Source organism: Trachinotus anak, unplaced genomic scaffold (genome assembly GCF_046630095.1).
Source record: "Trachinotus anak isolate AG129_WGS33_773 ecotype Australia unplaced genomic scaffold, CSIRO_AGI_Tana_v1 ptg000025l, whole genome shotgun sequence".
Lineage (NCBI taxonomy): Eukaryota > Metazoa > Chordata > Actinopteri > Carangiformes > Carangidae > Trachinotus > Trachinotus anak.
Genome location: NW_027273876.1, coordinates 1,773,992 through 1,796,647, shown reverse-complemented (window position 1 = coordinate 1,796,647; position 22,656 = coordinate 1,773,992). Strand labels below are relative to the sequence as shown.

At 44.3% G+C, this 22,656-nt stretch overlaps 1 protein-coding gene across 11 annotated transcripts in view; it reads right to left on the bottom strand.

Moving 5' to 3' along the window:
• Window positions 1-22,656, bottom strand: part of baiap2b (BAR/IMD domain containing adaptor protein 2b) — a 68,750-nt gene that overhangs the window by 32,306 nt on the left and 13,788 nt on the right. For 9 of the 11 annotated variants that reach the window (XR_011684999.1, XM_071461753.1, XM_071461759.1 and 6 more), the window contains exons 2-4: window positions 19,149-19,224; window positions 14,864-14,950; window positions 568-629 (exon numbers count right to left, since the gene is read on the bottom strand). Coding sequence is in view for 10 of the 11 variants with exons in the window: in XM_071461753.1 (XP_071317854.1) it covers window positions 568-629; window positions 14,864-14,950; window positions 19,149-19,224 (225 nt within the window). In the remaining variant the exon portion in view is untranslated. Of the gene's footprint in view, window positions 1-567; window positions 630-1,473; window positions 1,716-14,863; window positions 14,951-19,148; window positions 19,225-22,656 lie in introns of those variants that run through there. The other 2 variants (XM_071461755.1, XM_071461764.1) reach the window with 2 other exon arrangements.

Below are 22,656 nucleotides of genomic sequence, written 5' to 3'. Positions count from 1 at the left end.
TGCCTCCAGAAAAAGGAAACAAACTCGAACCCACTCAAATACACTTAAAGGTCCCATATAGTCTAAAGGTAGAGGTCCATGTGTTTGTGATTATAAAGCAGGTCTAGGTTCTATATTAATACTGTGAAAGTATCAAAGCCTCAGTCCACAGAGAAATGCACACAGCCTGTATTCAGAAACTGAGCCTTAAAACCAGCCGTCAGGACTTCTGTGACTCTGTGATGTCACAACAAAGCAGTCACCACCCTCAGTGTTTACCTGAAATCTGCTATAAATCTACTATATTTATATATAATCTACAGAATGCTCAGAGCCTGATGTAAGGAGAAGATGTAAAACTACACTGAACTGGTTTTTGGTTCTTAAAACTTCAACTACATCTTCTTCAAATAACACTTCAAATAAAATAAGGGAAAAGTCTAAAATATGGGACCTTTAAGAGTGTATCTTGCTGAGTATTAAATATTAAAACATATCCTGTGATGAAACAAGCCCACAATCTGCTGGACTCCCAACCTCGGAGCTTAAGAAGTGCTGATTTTAGCAACACCACCACCACATGCTCACCATCTCTTCAAGCTGGATCTGGATCTGTCTGTGCACTTCAGCCATCTGAAAGAGCACCTCCCCTGCAGAGAGACGACAAAGAAAGACAATAAACAAAAAGAGGGAGGGGAGGAGGGAGAGAGAAAAGAGAGAGAGTGATATTAAATCTTTCCAATATCTGAGAGAGCCACATACATCGTGCAAAAAAAGAAAAGAAAAAAAAGACCATGCAGCCACACAGAACAGATGAGAGACAGGTGTACGGTGTCGAGGGAGGAGGAGGAGGAGGCAATGGACAAGATGAAACATCTGTCATGATACTGATGAAGCAGACTCATTTCAAAAACAGTGAAAAATCAAAAAGAACATGACAGAAATATGCAGCACAGACAGAATGAATGAGAAATGAAAGAGTTAATCATCGAGAAGTCTACTCAATGTTTGAAATACTGAAACAAGACTACTGTAAAATATGAAGGGGTTTCCATTATTACCAGCACTACTGCTAATAAACACACAGGAACAGCATGATAAGAAAATCTTTAGAAATCAAGTAGTTCATCTTTGCATTCAGACATGTGTTTAACTACAACATAACAGGGGAAAACACCAAAAAGCAGAACCCAAAGGGAAGTCAGAAGCTAAAGAAAAAGAAAAGAAAAAAAACACAAAAGATAAGTAGAAAGTAAAGGATGATTCATGCAGCCAGGGAGGTGGCGTGTCGTTTTAAGATACCTACATGCTGCCTCTTCTGAAAATGCAATGCATTGTAAAAAAAAGGAACAAAAAGATCTAGTTTGAGCAAAGAACAGAGGGATAGAGACCTGGAGAGACAGTGACAGATCAAGCTACCCCAAGAAAAATGAGACACACAACAGAAAAACACTCAGACAGGCAATTAGTCAGAGCCTCCACTTACTTACACACCATTTATACACTGTGCGCTGTGAATCTATCAGAGCTCAAACACAAACTGGATTTTTTTTCATGCTGATGTTGATCATGTTGATAAATATATGAGCTGAGTAGAGCCTGAGCAATGCACTGATATATACCAAGAATCAGCCAATAAGTAACAAGATGTCACACTATTCTATTAAAGGTCCATATTTTACTCTACTTCTGTGTTTTATTTGAAGTGTTGATCTCCATCAGAAGATTTATTTGTAGTTTTAAGAACCAAAAACCACCTCAGTGTAGTTTTACATCTCCTCTCTCAGGCTTCTCTCTGAAGCTCTAGTAACAACAGGTCAGTCAGCCAATCAGAAGAGAGGATCTGGACCTCCGACTGTTACTGCTTCATTGTGACATCACAAAGTTCCAGAAGTCCTGACGGCTGGTTTTAAGGCTCAGTGTCTGAATACAGACTGTGTGCATTTCTCTGTGGACTGAGGCTTTGATACTTTCACAGTATTAATATAGAACCTAGACCTGCTTTATAATCACAAACACATGGACCTCTACCTTTAGACTGTGTGGAGCTTTAAGAACAGTGATCCATTACATTATGTTTACACTGGAAAATACCCCACACAGTACACATCTCAGTCACAATTCTTTCATAACAAAATTAATAAAAACGTTTGTCATGTGTTTAAATCCAGCATGAGTTGAGCTCTAGTCCTGAGGTACGATACTTCAAAGCTTTACCAAAGATGACAGTAATTATAAGTAATATATGTTCATATATGTCTGAATTTCAGTAGAACATCACTATAAAACAATAACTATATTATATATATTTAAATCTATAAATATATAAACAAATAAAACTAAATATAAGCAACACTTTATTTACTAAAATAAGGTCAATTATACATAAAAAACGCACTGCATGAAACATACTGTATATGTACTGCAATTACTTATAGTATATTTACCGACATACAGGGAAATACTGGCAAAGTATATCTGTGGTAATATCAGGACGTATTATAATTTAATAAATATAATAAGTAGGTGAACGGCCCTGCTACGTTTCTGAAAAAGCCCAGAGTCACATATTCTACAGCAGCACTCACAGCTAATTTCCTCCAAATGGAAACATTAGTACACAGTAATGACACTCATGTGATTCTGCATAATGTATGCTGACATCAGATAATGTACGTTGCTGCAGGGCTGATGTGAGGGAGCGCTAGGTGAGGCCTGTGTGTGGGTGGCTGTTGGTGGACCTGTGGACACCGGACAGTGGGACAGTAAGGGTTGGGGGGGTTACTGTGAGAGTGGGCTGCCTGAACAGGATTAATGGGCTTAATGGAAGTGCTGCGGTCATGCAAACGAGACTCAGTTGGAGTTGAGGGGATTTAGAAAAGGTCGAGCAGGAGGAGGGGGCCCAGTTTGGTGTATCTTTACTCTGGACTTAAGTTAAGTTCAGCACCTCTGACTCGTGCTTGAGTGTTTCCTCACTGGTGTTTCAGGACAGACACTCTGATCTCAAACTGTCCACAGAAACACAGATGTCACACATATACATGGGGGTAAACTAGATTTACATTATTTAACCGGTGCACACAGAACACAGACACACAAGACACTTCTGTCCAGAGTCTGACCAATGCTCTCACCTCCAACACAAAATCCCTCTTTACTGCCCCCCCAACTCCCCCTCACCTATCTGCCTATGAAAATGCAGTGACAGCTATCACACTGTAGAAGTGTTTGACTGCCGCGGGGCAGGGGCATTAGGAGCAGCGAAGCAGATAAATGCACTGCGTGTACTTTCAAACTCTCCTTTGATTCTTGGAGGGAGCCCAACAAACACTCCATCCCATCCATTAATAAACAGCCACTGGCCATTGACAGGCTACGGCGACAGGGCCGAACTCCAGCAACTCCGTCACACACACACACACACACACACACACACACAGTTACACAGATGTTGATCTCAGCCAGAGGGGTATCAGAAATCTGCATCTTCTAAAAACAGATTCAAGAGTTGGTGGGATTCACAGGATATCAGCTCCCAGAATATCAGCATGGTGGGTTTGTTTCACTTAACCTCCTTTTTCTTTATTTGCTTGGTGGTTAATTAGCTGCACTTTTTCTTTTGTCAGCAGGATTACGCAAAAAGTATTGAACCAATTTGCACCTAACTTGGTGGAGGGATGGGGCACGAGCCAGGGAAGAACGCATTAAATGTTGGTGCTGATCCAATGAAAAGGGCCAAATCCAGGAAATTCTTATCACTTTCCTCAACATAGTTCACACATTTACAGTTTGATTTATTCTCTAAAACCTAAAGAGAATCTTCTACCAGATGAGTTAAGCTCATCAAGCCTTGATAAAAATGTCTATACTATATATTCATCTGCGTCTCCTCTGAATATTATTATATGCAAAACCAGCAGAAAGTGCCTCAGGGCTGTTTTCGCCCTTGGTTTCGCCTCTCAGGCTACAAACAGGCTGCCTGCTCTGATTGGAGGAGCCCGTTGAGCCTTTATGCAGCCTGACAGGAACATCAGCAAAAACTACCTGGGGCTGAAAAAACTACTTCAACCTTCTATGTATGTTATTCAGGAAAAAACTATGTATAATAAACAACCTTTCTTCATGAAGCTACAACTGAACATAAATTACAGAAAAGGCAGAAGAAAGTTAAAGCATGTTTTAGATGCAAATGCAACATTGACGTCTGATGAATTAGATGAACCTTTGAAAAATGTTAATGCATTAATTTAAATATCATTCATTCATTGTAGAACTCATGTGTCATTTGCAATGTTGATACAAAAGTGAATTCATGTTAATTTAAGTAAATTTACTCCCCGACTCTCTGACAATATGAAGCCTTTCAGCTGGGGATGATATATCAGCTGTAGGATTAACTGCACTTCACACCATGTTTGCATCCATAACAAGGAGCTGTGATCGTAATTGCTGGCTGAACAGATTAATCTCTGGACTAATTGATGCTATTCGTCATTGATCTCTTTAAGGAAACAGTCTTTCCTGTTGTTCTCCTCCTCTGCAGGTCAGAGGAGGCACAGACCAGCACTCAGAGAGCTTCAGTGTCTCTTCATGTCACACCTCAGAGGGCCGATGGCCAATCTGAGGTCGCCCTCCCTGGATCTTATCTTCTTTCTTTTAGCCATAAATAATAAATCGCTTCATTGTTAGAATGAAGTTTGATGGAGAAAAACACAAGCTGACAATCAGACTATGATGTATGTTTAAAACAGTTTGCTTTCCCTTCGTTTCTTGAATTTGACTAATCTGCAGGTTTAAAACCGGTCTGATCATCTGCCTGCTCATGTTTCTTGACCTGTCAAACTGCTTTTTAATGATGTTCCCAAAGTACAGGAATCTCATTAGCAATTGAAATAAAGCCCAAAGCTAAAAAAAAAAAAAAAAAAAAAAAACAAGATACAAGTTGCATAAAGCTGTATTATCTGAAAGGGAAACTGCTGTAAAGAGCCTACAGGCCTCACAGTGAGGTCTGTGTCAGTCTGTCCTGAGCAGTTTGACTTTGTCCTGCAGGTTTTCATCACCTGGACGGTGCCCAAACTCCTGGATGTTCTTGTTTCATTGCATCCGTCTAATCCAAAAACCTTTCCACCTTGCATTGCGAAATATTGGACTTCTACACACCAGAACTAAGCTGCTTACTGATAATCAGAGCAGATCACAACATCTGAAGCTTAGAGGGGAGGAAAGCACATTGTTGTGCACAGGTCTGGGTCAATTTAAGAAGACACAAAAGCTCCTTTTTGTCTTTGAAAGGTTGTCAATACTAAAAAAACATCCCTACAACTGTAAAATTCACTCATTAGGATTCCTGCTATTTCAAGGCAGAGTCTTGTAGTGGAAACGGAAGGTGGGATTTTAATTGCATACACAGCCATCACACTAGCAAAATACCCAACCCAATTAAGCAAAAAAGGCACATTATTGTTTGTCTAATACACAGACGATCCATCGCTAAGTCTGAGATTCAGAGGTTTATGGTTCACGTGGGGAGAAAATAAATAAAGCTCCTGAAAACAACAGCTTCCAAAATACAGCTCACAGAATGAAATGTAAGAATTATGGCTTAGGTATGAACCCTGATAAACCAGACTGGGGGAAAGTTCATTCTGAAAACAACCTGAAGCTCAGCAACTCTCCAAATATCCCATTTGGTCTCAACTACCCAACCAACAAATGGTCAGTGTGTATATGAGACACAGTGTGTGTTGGGCAGGAACAAGCCCATTTATTCAGTATGGCTGACCCAAGGGCAGCGCTCACATCTGGGTTCATTATCCCGGCTACTCCCCATGTGACCCCCCGGCTCAACAGAGGGTGAGGAAAGAGAGAGAGAGCAATGGAGACATACAGTTAATGGCCATACGGAGGAGGGTGTTTTATGTAGTGTGCGTCTCTGCAGGGACTGTATTATACGAGCCTGAAAGCAAACACAAGCAGCTCTAATCCCCAGAAAGCTGCAGTGGAGGGTGTACAAGGTGCTGCGGGGAGATTTGTCCTCCTCAAAGCCGCATGATTGACACCGTTATTGTTGTGCTCTTCTTCCACCCGAGGACGTGTGTGCACACATTTCCACAAAGGCAGACACAATGCCTTATTAGTATTTACACTTTAAGCGTCTACTTGACAACAGGGTGATGAGTTTTTGACGCAGCTACGAGACCAACTGAACAACATTTTGTGCATCTGCAGTAAAGAATAAAACCCTGAACTGCACTGGCAGTAAAAGAGGCTCTGATATTAAAGCTAACAACACCACAATGGTCCTTGTTATAAATTACAACAGCAGCACAAATAGCTGCAACCTGATGACACACAAGTGTAAGCACATTGTGTCTGTTTGATTGCTTTACTTCTACAGTGCGTTGAAAAGAAAAATGAAGTCTTTAAAAAAAAGAAAACAAATCAATAGGAATGACCAGCTATACATAATCATTACAGGGGGGCTGATGGGGTGCAAAATGGAGACTGATTATCTGAGGCTGCAGACACATGCTGGAGGGAAGGGACGCAGGGCGAGAGAGATGAATGTGATGGAGGTTGTGTTTTGACAAACACGCAGACCCCAGCTGGTCAATACAATTTCTGGCATCTAACCAATCATTTCTCTAATTGGTTCCCCACAGTAAGAGATGGGCAAGTTAAGACTTTTACACTATTTTGTTGTTTTTTTTAAATGATCCATCACGTTTGTCTCCCTGGAGTGAACACAGCGAGTCAGTTACACCAGGCTGTAATAAAGACTGTCAGCTTGCAGAGGTATTATTTCTTCCACAGGAAAAGGTAGATTGTTTTAAAAGACAGACAGGGAGTGTGTGTGTGAGGATTCGTCAACAATTGCTTTCCCGTCTGTTGTCTTTTGACTTGACTTGAGAACAATAGGCAATGGAAGCTTGCATGTGTGCACGCTGGAGGTTTGGCAGCCACTTTAATGCTGCAGTGCCTCGCATCAGAGCCTGTACTTCACATTATAATCAGCATCATTAAGTCACCATTTGGCTGAACACCCACATCAAGGACAATGCGACAGCTCAAGGACATTTCATAGTGTCTAACGTGATATTAAAGGAACATTAACGTCCTATTTGCTCAATCAAACACCACAGAGCACCTCCCTGATCCCCACGCTGGCTCTCCAAAGAGACGTCTGGCTCCCTGTTGACAAGACAGCTTGTTTGAAAGAGGTGATGGATGTGACACCAGAAACAGAAACATGAAATGGAGTCAGGAGAAAAGTGGCAGACAGGTGGTGCAGATTGGAGTCATGACTGATGGGTGGGGGCTGATCAAAGTGCTGGTGCTGGGGCCTGTGTGCTCTGTTTTGATTTGACCAGAGAGTGTCTGAAGGCCGCTAATGAGGCGCGAACACATCGCTCTCTGTGTCCCCCCGCCCCCTTTCTTCTTTGTCTTTCTCTTCATTAGGGGCCTCTCATTCCCTCCTCTCTTTCTCTGCATCCTCGCTCCCTTCCTGGGGTGACTCAAGGACAAGGACTTTCTGAAGGGCAGCAGCAGTAAGGGAAAGTTAAATTGCTGCGGTGAAGCTGTTCTGATGACGCACAAGCAGACGACGGCTCCATCTCCAATCTGAGACCGGTCACTTGGGTTTTGGTGAAGAAATAGTTAGTCGACCCTCGATGGAAATTAAAATACATCACAGGTTGGGAAAGACAATCTGTGCCCAGGCAGGACTCTTCAGTTTTGCCCAACAGGGGCACTTCAGTGATCAAAAATGCCCCTCTGGTTGGCCCGGCTGCTGCTATTGGCCTTTCTGCTCCTTCTCTGTATTTCTACCCCCTCAGGTGGACCCACTTGCCCCTCTAATTGACCCAAGGGAGCTTTAGCTGTGTAGCACTGCTCCTCTAAACTACCTGAGACATCCTGAGAGTCCAACTGCTGCTCTGGTTGTCCAAGTGTCCATATGATTGGATAAATGGCCTCCGGTGGGCTCAGGTGCCCCCCAGGTCAGTGTAACTGCACCTTCTACTCAGCCCAGGTGTCCCACTAGCACTTGTGCCCCAGCTGCCCACAGTTTACTCAAGTGACCATGTGATTTCCTGTCTAGTTTATCCAAATCCAGATCCAGATGCCATCGTCTAAATTGCCACTCTGGTCGTCCCAACTGCCCCTGGCCAAAGTGCCCCTCTGGGTAGCCCACCTGATTGGCTCAGCTGCTCCTCTGGCAGGTTCCAAAAGTGCCTGTGGTCACCTCATTGGCTGTGACCTTCAGGCAGAAACAAACCAGTGCACAGTTAAAAAGATGCCCCTCGTTCATTTTTGCCTCCGTCTGCAAAGAGTTTGTGCATCTGCACAGAAATATGACAGAATATGAAATATGACACTCAGATCCCACATGGACATTAAAGTTTTCCATAAATCCGTCTCATCTTGAGATAAAACCCAACGTGCAGATACAAAGAACATCTCCACTCCGAAGACTTAATCATCCTGCACTTTAACAACTCATCACCAGTCCCTCGCTGTTATATAACTCAATGAAGTCGAGACTCCAGTGATATCCCTCAGTTCTGACTTTGTTCAGACTTGTCATCAGCTGATGATTCAAAATACCACAATCCACCGTTTGAAAGTTGGACACGAGCAGGAACAATTCCCTGTGGGATAATGTGCGTGGGAGTGCAAGAACTTTTACACTGTGAGATGACAAGGCGGGTGCAGAAGGGAAAAAAAAAAGCTTTGAAAGAGCTCTCGCTGCAGTTTCCCTCTACACAGACTGAACGCTGGCTGAATTCAGATTGGGGGGTGAAGCTCAGGGGAAATTCAGCCTGTGCAGGCTCCGAAAAACTGAGGGTCACGGCGAGGTCGTCAGTTTTTCCACAAAGTGAACAGCATGAGATTTCAAGCAAGACACAGTCGGAGGGAAAACAATAGCGAATAACGTGGAAGAATTTCTCTCCGAGATGCTCGGTGACTCAGCAACACAACAGCCACAGTGTCACCACGGATGTTTGTTGCCTTCATTATTGCCTTCATCTCCTGTTTTCTTTACCTCTGCTTCCAGGAGCAGGTATTTGTATTTCTGCTGCTGCTGCCTTCCAGCTGTGCAGAGTGAGAGCTGATTCAAACCACTGCTCTCCCAGACGAACAATGATTATTTGAGAAACAAATGAGGAGAAAATTATACAGCGAAATCTGCTGATGAATATTGAGCCACAGGAGGGAAGTGTCTCTCTGACCCGTCAGGATCACATTCTCCTGCCGCTGCCTCATCAAGTCTGTGATATCACCGCCTGCATCTGAGCCTTGTTCCCTGTGCCTCTTATCTTTTCACACTACGTCTGATAAAGTGGAGGAATATGCCTTGAAGGGCAACACACTCTTCTAAAATCATGTTCCTATGAATTAATTAACCAAAGGGTAATTGTTTCCCAGACCTCAAATTTGGCCATTTGAATTAACCTCAAATTGTTTTAATGAGATGGATGTCATGCTAAAGTGTGTTCAGCCTGTGGCGGCGGGAAAATATGAGAGATGAGAATAAGATGAGGAGAAGGATGAACGGAAGATTAAATTAGAGCCAAAAATGGACTTGGTTGGTCAGGAATCATGGAATCATTATTTTGCTTTTTAATAAATATCGCAAAAAAAAAAAAAAAAAAAAAAAGCAAATTTTTTTTTATTTTTTTTATCTTGGGACCAATAATTTACTGATTATTGTCAACTTGCAGTTTGAGTATTTGGACATAAAATTCATGCATTTATATGAAATAAAAACTATTTTAGAAATAACGGCCGTCTTCATTTTGATCTTGGTCAACTACACACATGTAAAGTGTCTGTATCCTGCACAGTTGTGACAAAATCTGCCCACAGACATAAAAACACCAACCACACTATTCAGAACCACCTCTGACATTTCCCACTGCAGCAGGTGTCCCCAGGGCCACATTTTGCCATGATGACAGACACACACACACACACACACACACACACACACACACACACACACACACACACACACACACACACACACAGGAAACACCAGCCCCACTGTCACAGCTGGTCACAGGAAGGAGACACTCATCAGAGGTGTGCAGGATGAGCTGTTTTTATCTCTTGGGAGTAAAAACTGCTGCTGATGTGTCCACTGTTAAAAACTGAAACTGTGCGAACACTGTCCAGATGTTTCTCCTTCTATGTCACAGGATTGAACAGCAACAGCTGGAGGTCCGAGTGACGGAGGATCAGTCACCTGAACGGGAAAGTGTCTCAGACTTTTGGACTCCACTGTATAAAATGCATTAAATGTTTGACTGATGTGAAATCAGTTGTCCACAGATTATATATAGAAATGTCAAAATGGATGCTTTCCTCTGTGCCTGTGCCTCCTTCAGGTTTGTGTGTCAGAGCACAGAGCTGAGGTGAGCACCACCTCTGCCTAAATTTGCATTTGAATGGTGGAGCCCTTATATGGTCAGAGAGGGGAACCGGAACTGCAGGAGCTTCCTATTTTTTTTTTTTTCCTCACAACTATGTCCATATTTAGTATACGGAAGAAAGATGATGTCATTTTCAACCGTACTGACATCATCATCACCTTTTTTGGGCTGCGCATCGAGCGTCGTACTCCGTCTCTCCTCCTCCTTCGGAGCGGCTCTGATCGAGGTATTTCATTTCATCTATTTTTAGAAATGTGTGCAGAGTCGGCGTGCTCTCCCAGGGCTGCCTGAGCTCCCACATCAGTGTGGGGGCGTTCGCAGACACAGAGAGAGCAGTAGTGAACGAGGAGGAGAGGGTGAGTGGGATGACACTCCACTCTGCAGTCGTGGAGCAGCTCGTCTCTCTACACCAAGAGTGATGCTGCAGAGCGGTTGCTCAGTTTCTGACAGCGTCACATTAAGAGTAAGTGAATGAAACACAGTGAGGCATCATTTCCTCTTCCTGTGCCGGACTCTCAGGACTGTGTGGCTAAGTGATAAACAACACCGCTCTCCAAAAGTGAGCTGTCCCCATGAGGAGATGTGAGTCAGTTTATTTTGGGCCACAAACATGGATAATGATCATGTAACGTTTTTAATTACTCACTTTGAGCTGGCATGTGAGGGTGTGTGCTTGTACAGTAACAAGTATGTGCGTCTGACAGTGTGTGTGTGTGTGTGTGTGTGTGTGTGTGTGTGTGTGTGTGTGTGCAGCTTAAATCTACCATTAAATTGTTCCCCTACCTCTGCTGCTGTTTCTAAAGTTACACACTGAACTGCCAAAGTGTTCAAGTGAAAATTACAAGCTACAAACACACACACAGACATACGCACGCACACACACACACACACACACACAAACACACACCTTTCCACTGCAGTTCGCCTTATTCAGATAACTGCAGTTAAAACTTTAGAGATGAGTCCATTGTGAACCAGGTCTGAGTTGTTCGACAGGTGAGAAATTGTTATGAAATATGCATCTAATCATGAACACTAACCCATGCAGGGCCTGGTCTTTACAGTACAATAGACAGAAGCAGGAGCTTTTAACATTCACCTGAAGTAAAACCATTTGTAAACCAGAGAAGATTCAACATGTTCACGCCAAGATAGAGAATATTTAAATGTTTTTATTCTGCCTTTTAAACAAGAGTCACTGTGTGACGGCAGCAAAAGCAAATAACCTCTAAAGCACATTTTAAAGCAGGAGGCTGCAGCAGGTCAACATACGTGTTTGTACGTTTCACTCAGGAACAGGGACCCAACCTATCTCCACAACCATGTTCACTATGCTTAATTACGCTGCAGGGGAAACTATAATGGATGAAACGTATGTGTTGCTTGTTTCTTCTGACCAGTTTTTAACAGAAGTGATAGTGTCCATTCAGTCTGGATTATCATTGATGCTAATGTGTGAGCTAACACATTAACAGTCCAGTGATTCTCCACCCTGTGTTATGTTCTTCACTTTCACCACCAACCTCAGTTTCTCAGACCCAACTCTCCGTCCTCTCCTCATTTACACTCGTCACGTGCAGCTCCACATCCTCAGTTCATGAGCTAATGCCTTTAGCTGCTGTTCATCTCAGCGCTCTGATTAATTACACTGTTTCAGTGACTACAGTCTGAGGTGGCAGCGCCTTTCTGCCAGACTTCACTCGGAGTTCAAGCGGTTTAAAGTCCGGCGCCTGTTAATTCAGCTCCATCACACCCAGACATTTTCCCCTCAGCAAAACCCAATTAAATGACCAACTACAAGTTGGACAATTTTTCAAATCTGCCTTCAGTCCTCATCAATTATGAAGTGCAGAGGTAAAGCCCTGGGTGAGTGATTATCCCTAACACACACACACACACACACACACACAAAAACCCTCATCTGTGACTCTGTGGTCACAGTTAGAGACACGTGCCTGCTGAGGAAATGTACAGCCACACACACATTTGTGTACACACACACAACCAAACTCACAATCCTTGTTATCTACTAATTAATAAGCAACACGCTCGGGAGTCTTTTCACTTTACGCCACAACAACGGCGCTCAGTGTTTCCTCTGACCTCCTCTACACCACAGTAGACAGAAACAGACTTTGAACAAACCACCACCACCTCTCATTATTATACAGCAACAGGCCGAGAGAGGCTCATCACTCTATGGCAGGTCAATCATCTCTGATCAGCTCTCCCTGAAGACCAGTGTATCTTTAAACATTTTCCCAGATGCACATTTCATTGGTTTATGCTCATTATTATTATTGTTTGCTTTTCTAAATATATTAGAAACACGGCTGCTGAAAAAGATGCATATGAGACTGGGAGAAATGTCTTCCCTGCTGGCTGCAGAGGACAAGCTCATGAGTTCATTCCCCCCCACAATCACACAACTCTGCCCATAAACAAGTACTCCATCTGTGGGAAACACTGTCATTCATGGATTCATTTGGCACAGCTCTTATGTACATTACAACAGTCCCAAAGACTGAAGTTATGCAAATCCTCTTTAAACTACATTTCTCCATCTCTTTTCATTTCACCAGGCAATTTGCATTTTCTCAGGTAATGAACTGAGGCTGCGAGGCTCAACAAAAGTAATGAAATATGCAAAAGCATCTGCAAAGCCACGAGCATTGTCGGAGCAATTGCCCCCTCGGTCTGCACAGACCACAGCTGCTCTGAGTCCTGCTGATATGTGGAGACAGCATCAATCCATTCTGCACAGCCTAGTCTGTCATTGCACTGGAGGCGGAGGGAGGTTCTGCTGAGTTGAAGGGCTGCTGAGTCATGGTCAGGCTGCCAGGAAAAGAAACTGAAAAAAGGAAAATAGGCGACCCCCCCCCCCCCCCCAAACACACATGCAGATGCAAAGTCATGCAAGACAGATAAAATGAGAGGCACAAGAGCAAAGCAACCAAGCTGATGGAAATGGGGATGAACAGATGGATGATGGGAGCTGCACATCAGCTCAAAATGTTGATATGCATTTCTTCAGTTCTTGCAAATAATCTTGCACAATGACTCAGATGCATTATTTTTTTAAACCAAAATGCATATTACACCTGCAGAAAACAAAGCGTTATTTACTTTCTAACATACAAAAAGAACAGCCTTGGTGTACAAAGGCTTTTACTTTATGCTTTCACATGGTTTTTAATAATTGAAGGTTTAAGATGAATCATTAGCTTGTACGTTCATTAAATCTGCAGGATTATAGCAGGAAGTAGATGAACCTCTCCACCTTAAAGATCCATGCTCTTAAAAAGTGGTTGGAACCAAACCACTGTGGAGCTGAAGCTGAATGGATGGACAGTAATGAGCTTTTCAATATTCAGAGTCAGAGTGGGCACAAGAGCTCAGCTGAGTATTTACTCAAAGAGACGCAGGGAGGAATAATGAAACGATGAAGCTCCAGGAGAAGTGCGAGGGAGCACCAGAAAAGGTCTCCCCATGAATAATGAATGCAGCTTTTATATCCTCCTCACTCGCCTCCAATACCACCCTCCTCCCTCCCTCCTCCGCTGTTTCAGTCCACGCCTGCTATCTATGGGAATGAAGAGGCTGCAGTGATCCAGGACTAACGCAGACCCCTCACACTTCCCAACATGTGACCGGGTCTACAACTGTGACACAACTTTGCACAGAGCGCGACAGTGATACGGAGGCCTGTCTCCCCTCATACAGATGTTCCTACCTGTGCATCTGCCAGAAATGGGCCTTCAGTTCTCACCTATGCAAGTTAACACTAAAGGTAAGTCTATGATGAGCAGAACCAGAGCTGATCCAACTGAAACCAGACAACACGCTGTGTGAGAGCTGAGCGTGGCGGGAAAACTGTCCCTCACATCCTGCTGGAAGCTGAGCAGCATTCAAATGAGAAGGTTTTTCATTACCACTGTAAATATATTGAGGATTTGCTATGAATGGAGAGCAAATCCACCTTGCCATGTGTGCTATTGTGAATGTCAAATGCCAGACAAATTTGTGAATTTATTATTTGCTCAGAGCGGAGCAGAATAAAACAACCGGAGAGCCTTTATCTTTCCTGAATGTGAGGGGAAACAAGAAATTAAGTGAATGGGCACGCTGTGATAAACACGCAGATTTAATTCTTCCTGAATCAGAATGTGTGACAATATGAACTGGGGGAGATAATACATCAAATAAGCTGTGAAGTGCATTAAAAGGCAGACTAATCCTCTCTTTAAGATTTACACAGTCTTTAGGCACTGAATTACTGGAGGAAAAAAGGCCACGTGTGTGTGTGTGTGTGTGTGTGTGTGTGTGTTTGTCCGGTTTCAGGTTGGTCATCAGCTGCTTCTGCTCTACAGCACGAGCCACCCCATCCACCATCTGCTTGTGCAGCCCCCCGTCACCCCACCAGGGGCGCTACAGCCACTACGTGGACTCACCAAGATCCTTAGATCCTTGACTTTCGCTGGCCATCTCGCCCATCCGCACCAGAGCGTCGAAGTAGCCCTTTGCAGCATATGTGACACCTGGAAACATGGAAGCATTGGGCATCAGATCAAGGGTGCAGAGTTGAAACGATGTCTTCTTCAGCTCTGCAACCCTCCCCGACAGCCTCCCCCCGCCCCAAGAGAGGTAAGGTTGGGCATAGGAAATAAAGAGCAACAGGCGGAAATGAAAACCAGGCAGGAAAAGAAAAAGCTCTATGGAGGCAACTACAGGAAGCAGAGAAAGCCATAGCGACTAATCTCAAGCTCTGTGAGTTAACAAAGGAAAATCTGCCCTCAGCACAAGCTGCACTGGAGTAAAGATTAATTTACCCAAATTACAGACAAACGTCTACTGTCTTCCCCACAGTGGTATCTAGCCATGTAATCAGTTGTAAGTTTTAATCTGTCTGCCACTAAAAGAACTGGCTTTTGGTGGGCGGTTCCATTTTGGATCTGATTATAGGTTGGATGCAAAAATATATATATATATATATTTTATCTGTACTGTACTCCCTCTTTTTCAGTTACAAAGAGCAATGTACAGCAATGTACTGCAGCAAGTTAACGTTACATCTGTGAGGAACTTCATTATCCAGCCAGCTCTCTGACAGCTGAGCTGTTTTTGGTCTACGAACATCCACTCACAAACAAGTCAGGAGACAATCAAATACAAACCAGGAAGGTTGCACTGAGTAAATGATCCACGAGTTTCAATGACCTGTACAACTCTCAGGAGTGCTGTCTGGACGTGGCACCACATGATGACTGGTATGTGAAGAGCTGATGCGTCGCTTCACTTTCAGTAGATGAACTTTCCAGTTAATCTTTAATGCAAGTCCTGTCAATATTTCACAGTCCTGAATCAGATTCCTCTGCAGATTTGACACTAAAGGATGCAGATTCAGTCCTGAAGAATCCTGAAGATTAGATAAAAAGCTTTCAAACCCTGAACCTGACAACAAGTGTTTACATGGTTAGACACCACTGTGGGTATGACCTGAATCTTTGAAATCCTTAACACCACCATGTTAACAACTCGCTACTTTAAAGTATTCTGACAAGAAAACCTTCCACAGCAATGATGTCGAAGCACTCTGCAATTCAAACACTGCGTCAGCCATTACTCTCTGTGGAGCAGCGTTACTCGAGCCGGGGCCACCGACTGAGACGCAGCGGTGACCGCGGCCCTAAACAACAGGGACAAGATGGCCTCAAGCAGCAGCAAAGGTGAATTAAAGCAGGTCAGCGACTGACGACCATGATGACAGAGGACACATGTCCGGCCTGGAGATACATATGGATGAGGGCTGCAGTTATTACAGGGCTGTCATGTTGATGGGTGTTTGTGCATTGAACTGCCAGAGAACACTCATGCAGAAAACCCAAGAGAGGGGGAAATGACAAAGCATTTCTATCTCATGGAAAACAATGGTAATCTATTCTGAGTTCAAGTTCACATCTAGTTGTTTTCATGACACGGCGGAGTGAGGTCCACAGAGATGCTGAGTGAAGCCCACTGCTATGCGAGTTATTGCTCTGAAAATGAAGGAGGCGTCATGGCCGCTCACTCTGTAAACAGACTGAAAAATTTCATTTCTTCAATAAGACGGTTCTGAGATGGAGCTGGTCTCCTGTCACCTTTATCAATGCTGAAAACAGCCAGTAAATCTTTACACAGCAGTGCAACCAGCCTTGGTGAGCTACGACAGAGAGACCAGCCAAGACCCCTCCCGGGCTTTTCTCAAGCCTGGCTTGAGTTAAGCCTGGGTGGGATATGAGAGTGTGAGAGAGCAAGAGGATGGAGGTGAGGCTGAGACGCCTGGGTGAGCACGACTAAATTTAATCAATGTCCAGAGGAATCTCAGCCAGGAGGAGAGCAAGGGGGGGGCAGGTGAGGCGGGATTAGCTCGAGGAGATGCTTTGCTCGTCTGTCAGCTGGAAAGTGACAGGTAAAGTAGGAAGGTGAGTGAGGAAAGGAAGAGAAGAGGAGGAGGGTTTTCCTGTGGAGAGGATTAGAACAGTGATATAAAGCCGATACAGTGTCAGCGCAAATAAAACACAAACAAGACAGACGTCTGAATCAGCTGAGCTGGTGATATGATCACCATCTTCACCAGGTCCTCCACAACCCCCACTGCCTCCCAGAGAGCTCCGAGCCCTTCCCGCTTCAAACTGGGCCGGAAGCAAAGTTTTTAGAGCTTCACTTCATTTCAAAGTGTAGCTGGAAGACACGTCACACTGCGTCAAATGCTAATTCAAACATTTTAGCTGTGATAAACACACAGATTTAATTAGAGGACGTTTCACTTTTTAAATAATTAATTAATCATGTTAATCATTTATAAAGTGAAACGTCCTGGTTCCAGCTTTTTTTCTATTTCATACCATTGTTTATTTAATGTCTTAAGTTTGTGGTGAAGACAAGAAACAAGACAAGACTTTGGGAAATTGTGATCTGCAATTATCAAACCAATTATCAAATCGACTGGTTTAAGGTTATCAGATAATAAATAATCATTAAATTCACTTGAAGCAACAGTAGAGCAGATCTCTCTTTCAGTCAAATGTAGCCCAGTTTCACCCTGACTAGATGTCTTCTGACCTTCAGATCACTTCCTGTCACGCAGGTAGCCTCTCCCAGGTGAGAGGGTCTCCAGCCTCTCAGCTCCTGTCTGCTACAGAGCTGCTCTAAGCCTCAGTTACGATCTGAATGAAGACAGAATTTGGGCTGAGCACCACATCCCAAACCACACTACCCATTCAGTCCAGTCCTGTCAAACCCAAATGATTTCAGACTGGAACAAACACAGCAGACAAAACCAGCTTCCTCCCTCAGCCACATCACATCTCTTCAAAGTCCCCAGGGATGCAGACCTGCCGCCCCAGTTCCACTTATGAAAACCAGAGGCTCCACTGGCATTTTTCCCAGTCACAATAGAAGCCCACTGGGTGCCCAGCCCTGCTCTGCACCGCTCTACTCTAAATCCTGCCTCTGTGCCGCTGCCTGGCATTGATGAAGTGTAATCCCCACTCAGGGAGTCGCAGGGCTATTTTTAGCCTTATCTATCAGACTGGAGTGAGGCCTTCTTTATTGGTCCTGCAGGCTGCCGAGTCTTCCCTGCATTTCCCCGTCCGAGCACACAGACGAGAGCCCTGCTCGACACCGTGCCCACAGCATACCAAGCATCACCGGCTGCACCCTCACTGAAAATATGACCTCGCCGCTGAATGACATGAAAGAACGGAGAGGAACAGAGGTTTTCTTATGAGGCGAACGTGCTCGGAGCCTCATCTTATCTAAAGACATGAGAGCGTTTCCCGCCTAATCTGGAAGCGTGGAGTATCTTACATCGATGCTGACTGGGTGACTCTAATCAAAGTTCTGCAACTATGTCAGATTTATGTATCTGTGTATGTGAATATTACTCTCTGTCTTTTCCTTTAACTCTTCCTGTGTTTTCTTTCTTACCCAGGCTTGTCCTGGATACCGGTACCGTCCGTTCTCTTTTCCTCTGCCCCGCAGGGAGCACCATTATTCTCACGACTCCTCCTGTTCTACTTCCCATTGGCTTATGCTCCACTTAGCTCCCCCCCAAGACATTTCCAATGCTTTTGTCTTTAACCTTGAGCAAATGCTGCTGTGCACCTCAATCTCTCACTCACACACACACACACACACACACACACACACACACACACACACACACACACACACACAAACATCTGCAAGCCACAAAGAAGCGATGACAAAAGGACGTACACTAAAGGCAGACATTTAAGATTGATGAGCTGGTGCAGGGAGGAAGACAGGTGGACGTGGACATCATCACAGAGGACATTAACCCAACGGTGTCATCTCTGCAAAAACTTTTGTAGAATATCTCCAGTAAATTTTTGGACACAAAATATTTGACGCCTGTCTCTGCCAGGGGACTTTACTGCTGTCACGTTTTCAGCACAGCAGCAAACTAGCTTCTGAAGTCCGGATCCTAAAAAGGACATCAAGGATGAGGATTCTCTAGGGGACCCTGGCTTGATTTAGACGCCGACAACACCAGAAACTACTGAATATCTGTGTCGTCTTCACACCTCATCTCTGCCCGAGATAAATCGATAGGATACAAAAGCAGCTCCAGGCGTCGGGTCATTTGGCCCTCTGCCTGGAGGACTGGACAGACAGGAGAAATGAAACAGGACGAAGACAGAAAGAAAAACAAGAAGTGGTTGGTGTACTCACTGGTGAGCGCCTTCTCGTAGCTTTTTCCCATGGCTATGAAGTTCCGAAGGCAGGGGTTGAACTGCTCCATGATGGACTGGAGAGAGAGGAAAAAACAGCATGTGTGGTTAGTCAAGAAGCAGGAAAGATACCGATACAAGCTACAGCGACAGACCAGTCTTTACTAGGGCATGAACACACACACACACAGTCTTACACACAGGAGAGCAGCAGAGATTCGTTTCAAGCTCACGGCGAAGACTGGAGGGTGAAATGGAGGGAAAAAGAAAGAGAAAGAGAAAGAAAGAGAGAGAGCACAAGTCACTGAGGGGGGTGGTGTGTGTATAGGTTGTAGTGTGTGTGTGTGTGTTTGTTGGGGGAACTGTTTCCTCTCACCTCCCCTGCTGTCTCTATTAAAATAAAACCTGGTTTTGGCTGCTGACTCCCTCAGCTCAGCAGCAGACCTGGACCCGTCACTGTTTCCCTCCATCCCACTAACATTCACTCAACTCTGGCACACTGCTCCTGCTAATTGCTTTTTTTTTTTTTTTTTAAAGGGTCAGTTCATCCAAATTACAAAACATTTTCTCACTTATCTCTGATGGAATCTACTGATATGTCATCAGATCTCAGAGACAGATTGTGATAAATAAACCAAAAATTTCTGTAAGGATAAACAGGATGGAGATAAGAGAGTCCTGATGAACCCCCCCCCCCCCGGTAAGGATATGCATCTTAGGTCATAAACACACATATTTAAAGCGATATCTAAATTTAAATCTCCATCCTTCATGCCAGATGGCCAAGTATCAGTCAGCACACAGGCAGTGGAGTGTGTCCACATCCTGAATACACAACAAGCAGAGGCCTGAGCCCTCGTTAATAACTGAAGGAAAAGGGAAGAAGAGAATGATAATGAGTTTTACTGTCTGTCTGTCTCTGCAGTGACTCAGCCTCCCACTCAGTCCAAGCTGCCCTTTCACTTCTGCTGCATCTCCGGCAAAACCCAGCGATTTAAAAAAAAAAAAAAAAAAAAAAAAATTCAGCAATTCTCTCTCTCTCTGACTTTCTTTCCCCACTTTGAAATGACAGGATTTTTCAGACAGGTAGCAAATGATGGAGGAAGCCAGAGAGCGAAGGGAGCAAAGGGATGAGTGGGAGACGGAGGAGGAGCCGAGACGTGGAACAGATGAGGGATTTAACGTTGCAACAACTAGGCAGCCTCTGAATAATGAAAACCTGGTCAGATGGAGTCAGACCACCCCCCCCCCAAACAGCCACAAAGTTTTTGCATGAAGTTCATCTTTGCTGAATAGCAAGCTGTCTTCTTTGCAGTGCCGACCTTTGAGGGAACAGAGAGCCAAAGAGTCCAAAACGCAGGAAGCTCTTGTAGCTTATTAGCTGTGGTGCACCATCCACTTTTATTTCACTTAGTGTGGGTGTGCAGGAGGAAGAACACAAGGGGACAGAGAGAACGGAAGAACAAGCATAAGGCAGAGGGAGAGGAGGTTACATCTGGGGGTGGGAGACATCTTTTCATGGCTGCTCGCTTCAAGGGATGTCTGCTAATGACTGCCGGCTGATGCACAGTCACCTTGGTACACACACACACACACACACACACACACACACACACACACACACACACACACACACTTCATCAGGACTTCAAGAAAAATGGGAAGTAGGAAGTAGGACAGGACGACACAGGGGTGCAAGAGAAATAGGCTGACTGCCCAGTGAAGGAAGAGCGAACAGCTTCAAGGTGCAAATAGGTGAAAAAAAAAAAAAAAAAAGAGCTTAGATTAGGAAGTGAAGTGAGGCAGACCGGGACAAGGATGGAAAGTGATAATAAATACATCAGAGGTGGAGAAGGAGTTTGATCTGTGTGAGGCTGAAGTTGACTTAAGGTAATTTCTGGATGGAAAACTGGTTGAACCTGTGATCAAAAGGCCCTTGCTGTGGATTCAGGGGCAGATTTTTCTGACACCGCTGCACTGACACAAAGACTGATGTCACAATTAGCAAGTACACACACGAAAAAGAGGTTAGTGGTGTTTCTTTGTGCATTTGTGGGGACAAACAAACCTATTTATACCCCGATTCCCTGTTGCCCCCCTCTCCCATCTCTGGGTGTATTTTCTGTTACGTAAGGCGTCGGCTGCTGAACAAACCGAGTCGGTGGAGGCGCTCCAGCAGCAGTAATCACCGCCACTTGGCAGGAAGAAAGGGGACAATCAACAAAGGAATAAAAATAGAAGATGGGACGCGGCCCAGTTCCCATGTCTGAATAAACAGATACATGAAGGGAGGACTCTGGGACTCAGTGTGTTTGAGAGTGTTGTTCATGCCGGTGAGCTAGTTAGGTGTGTTATGTAATCACTGTCAGACGGGTCCAGCCTCATGTATCACATTCCTCCACTGAGTCAATGTAGCTGCTGTTCAAACACTTTCAGTGTGTTTCAGATGTAGTCACTGACATGTGAACACACTTACACACAGATTTACACTGATACACTCAAGTGGGAGGGAGTGCAGTAGTTTACAGCTCAGGCTGAACAATATGCACAAAAAAAATCATGTAGCCTGTGTGATGTGATTTTGATACAGTTTCAGTGCGAACAGTGATTTTTGCATTTCATTTTCACTGGTGGATGATAATGATGTTTGTTGGGTCATGTATCAAACAAGCTGTTCTTTTACACCTGGAGAACGTGACGGCGTCTCTGTAGCTCCGCAACAGTTCGTTTGTGCTTCCACTTTTTGGGTCCTATATCATATAAAGATAGAGCTGCATGTGTTTGTGATTATAAAGCAGGTCTAGGTTCTATATTAATACTGTGAAAGTATCAAAGCCTCAGTGCACAGAGAAATGCACACAGCCTGTATTCAGAAACTGAGCCTTAAAACCAGCCGTCAGGACTTCTGGAACTTTGTGATGTCACAACAAAGCAGTCACCGCCCTCAGCCACACCCCAAGCCCCGCCCACCTGGACCCACCATCCAATCCTGCAGGATTTGGTTTCTCTGAGTGTTTACCTGAACTCTGCTATGTTTTTACTCAGAAAGCAGTCAGCCAATCAGAAGAGAGAACAGCGCATCATTTTGGGAAATACAGTTATCCACCATCTTGTGTGAGGTTTGCAAAGCAAAACCTCATTTAGTTGTACGCAACATTTAGTTGTACGCTTCTGCCCTTCACACACAAACCATGTTAGAGCTGTGAATAATGTCACAACACTGGAACCGGCTGCACCTGTCAATCACCATCAGCGCTGCCCACATGCTGACACTGAACTCATGCATGAGTTCCCTCTCGTCACGTCGCGCTCATACGGTTTAGGGGATAATTTAATAGGATCATTAACTTGGCCGGTCCTGGCTTAATCCACACTCAATCAGTTGAGCTTGTTCCTTCAGCAGCGGGGACTGAGGCCGATTAGCATTCCACTGAATGAAAGACTACATTTGACGGAATGCATGGGAAATGAGAGGGATTACCCAGCAAACACCTCTTTGTCTCACTTTG